Source organism: Echinococcus granulosus (assembly GCF_000524195.1).
Source record: "Echinococcus granulosus chromosome Unknown EG_S00016, whole genome shotgun sequence".
Taxonomy (NCBI): Eukaryota; Metazoa; Platyhelminthes; class Cestoda; order Cyclophyllidea; family Taeniidae; genus Echinococcus; species Echinococcus granulosus.
This window is the reverse complement of record NW_020170396.1, coordinates 1324887-1326323: the sequence shown is the minus strand read 5'-3', so window position 1 is coordinate 1326323 and position 1437 is coordinate 1324887. Positions and strand designations below refer to the sequence as shown.

The 1437-nt window shown below is 51.7% G+C and overlaps 1 protein-coding gene across 1 annotated transcript; it reads left to right on the top strand. All coding sequences in view use genetic code 11, as the record gives it.

Moving 5' to 3' along the window:
* Nucleotides 1-363: 363 nt before the first annotated feature.
* EGR_03269 (Monocarboxylate transporter 9) lies at nucleotides 364-1249 on the top strand (the record flags this gene model as incomplete). Its single annotated transcript, XM_024492518.1, has 4 exons — nucleotides 364-507; nucleotides 541-778; nucleotides 862-987; nucleotides 1089-1249. The coding sequence occupies 4 exons, from the start codon at nucleotides 364-366 to the stop codon at nucleotides 1247-1249; spliced, it is 669 nt and encodes a 222-aa protein (XP_024353192.1).
* Between the last annotated feature and the right edge of the window lie 188 nt (nucleotides 1250-1437).

Genomic DNA, 1437 nt, shown 5'->3' with positions numbered 1-1437 from the left:
GTGTGTGTGTGTGTGTGTGTGTGGAATGAGGGAAAGAGGGAGGGTGCTAGAAGGGACATCACCGGAGTATCTAGTCAAGAGGCACGCGTGTTTTTGTGTGGATCAATTACTGTTGAAACAGCCAGCCAGTACTGCCTCCCCATGAGTGTATACATGCAAGCAGCACTTGGTAGTGGGCCAGGCTCAGAATACGTTCAAGACCGAATTGGTGCATTTTCGGTTGAAATGTGTTTGGAAAATTGCACCTTTATGGTGGCTAATCCTATGAATAGGCGGGAGACGAGTCAGTGGTTGGGGTGATTCGATGTATTCGAGAGGTGTGAGTGGTAAAGCAACCTGACTTTACCGCAACACACAAGTGTCATGTTGGGAGGCAGTATTGTTTCTAGGCCAGATCGAAGGCAATGCACCGCAGGCATTTTCGCACGAGGACATGTGAGGGTGTTTGACAAATTCATCTGCTTCATGGAACGGTGCAGTCAGGTGTCACCTCTCCATGAACTACCGGTAGGTTGATAGTGTGCATGCGTGCATGGATAGGCTGTTGTGTGGGGAAGGGAGGAAGTGAGAGTAAGTGGTGAGCATTGGCGCGTTGCAGGTGGGGCGAGTGTGGTGAGTCGACTGTTGTCCTCGTGGGCGGCAGGAAGGCCAAAAGTCTCCTCTACGCTGCTGTCCGCAGTGACGCTCGTGCTGGCCGGCGTCACCGTGTGCGTGATGCCCTATTGGGGCAGTCTCATCGGCCAAATCATTCTCATGGTGATCTACGGCCTGACCGTCTGTAAGTCAACCTCAATGCAAGTTTGGAATTACCTACTGTTTGGGCAAGACCCCACTCTACAATCCACTGACATCCACCTTTAGCGCCCTTCTTCTCGCTAACTTCCATCATCATCTGCGATATTCTTGACCTGGAAGCGCTGACGAACGCCTACGGCATTGTTACGATGGTGCGTGGCATCGCCAGTACAGTGGGATCCCCAGTTGCGGGTAGGTTGCGACATTGGTGCTGGTGAGACGTATGGAAGGTGTGCTACTGAGGTGAGTAAAAGTAGGGCAATGAGGTGTATGTGTATTCGGTCTCATTGCAGGTATGATCGTGGCGGCGACGTCTGTCTTTTGGGTGGCACTGCTGATAGCTGGCGGCGCGGTGATTGTGGGTGGGGTGCTCTGCGTAGCTATTCTCTTCCACGAACGCGCGAAGCTAAACAAACAGGTGGACGGTGGTGTGGATACTGAACAAGGTAAATGAAGGTGTAGTGTGTAGACCTTTCTAGGATTGGGTCGGGGACGAACCAGGTGGGTAGAACAGAAGCTCGTGTGGTTCTCAGTTCATTTCGCTGCACTAACTTCTGGTTGTAACTTTCACGAAATTGTAGGCTCTGATGTTCTGTATGCCTGCACTACAAAGCAGTAGACATGCATGAGTCTACCAGTGGG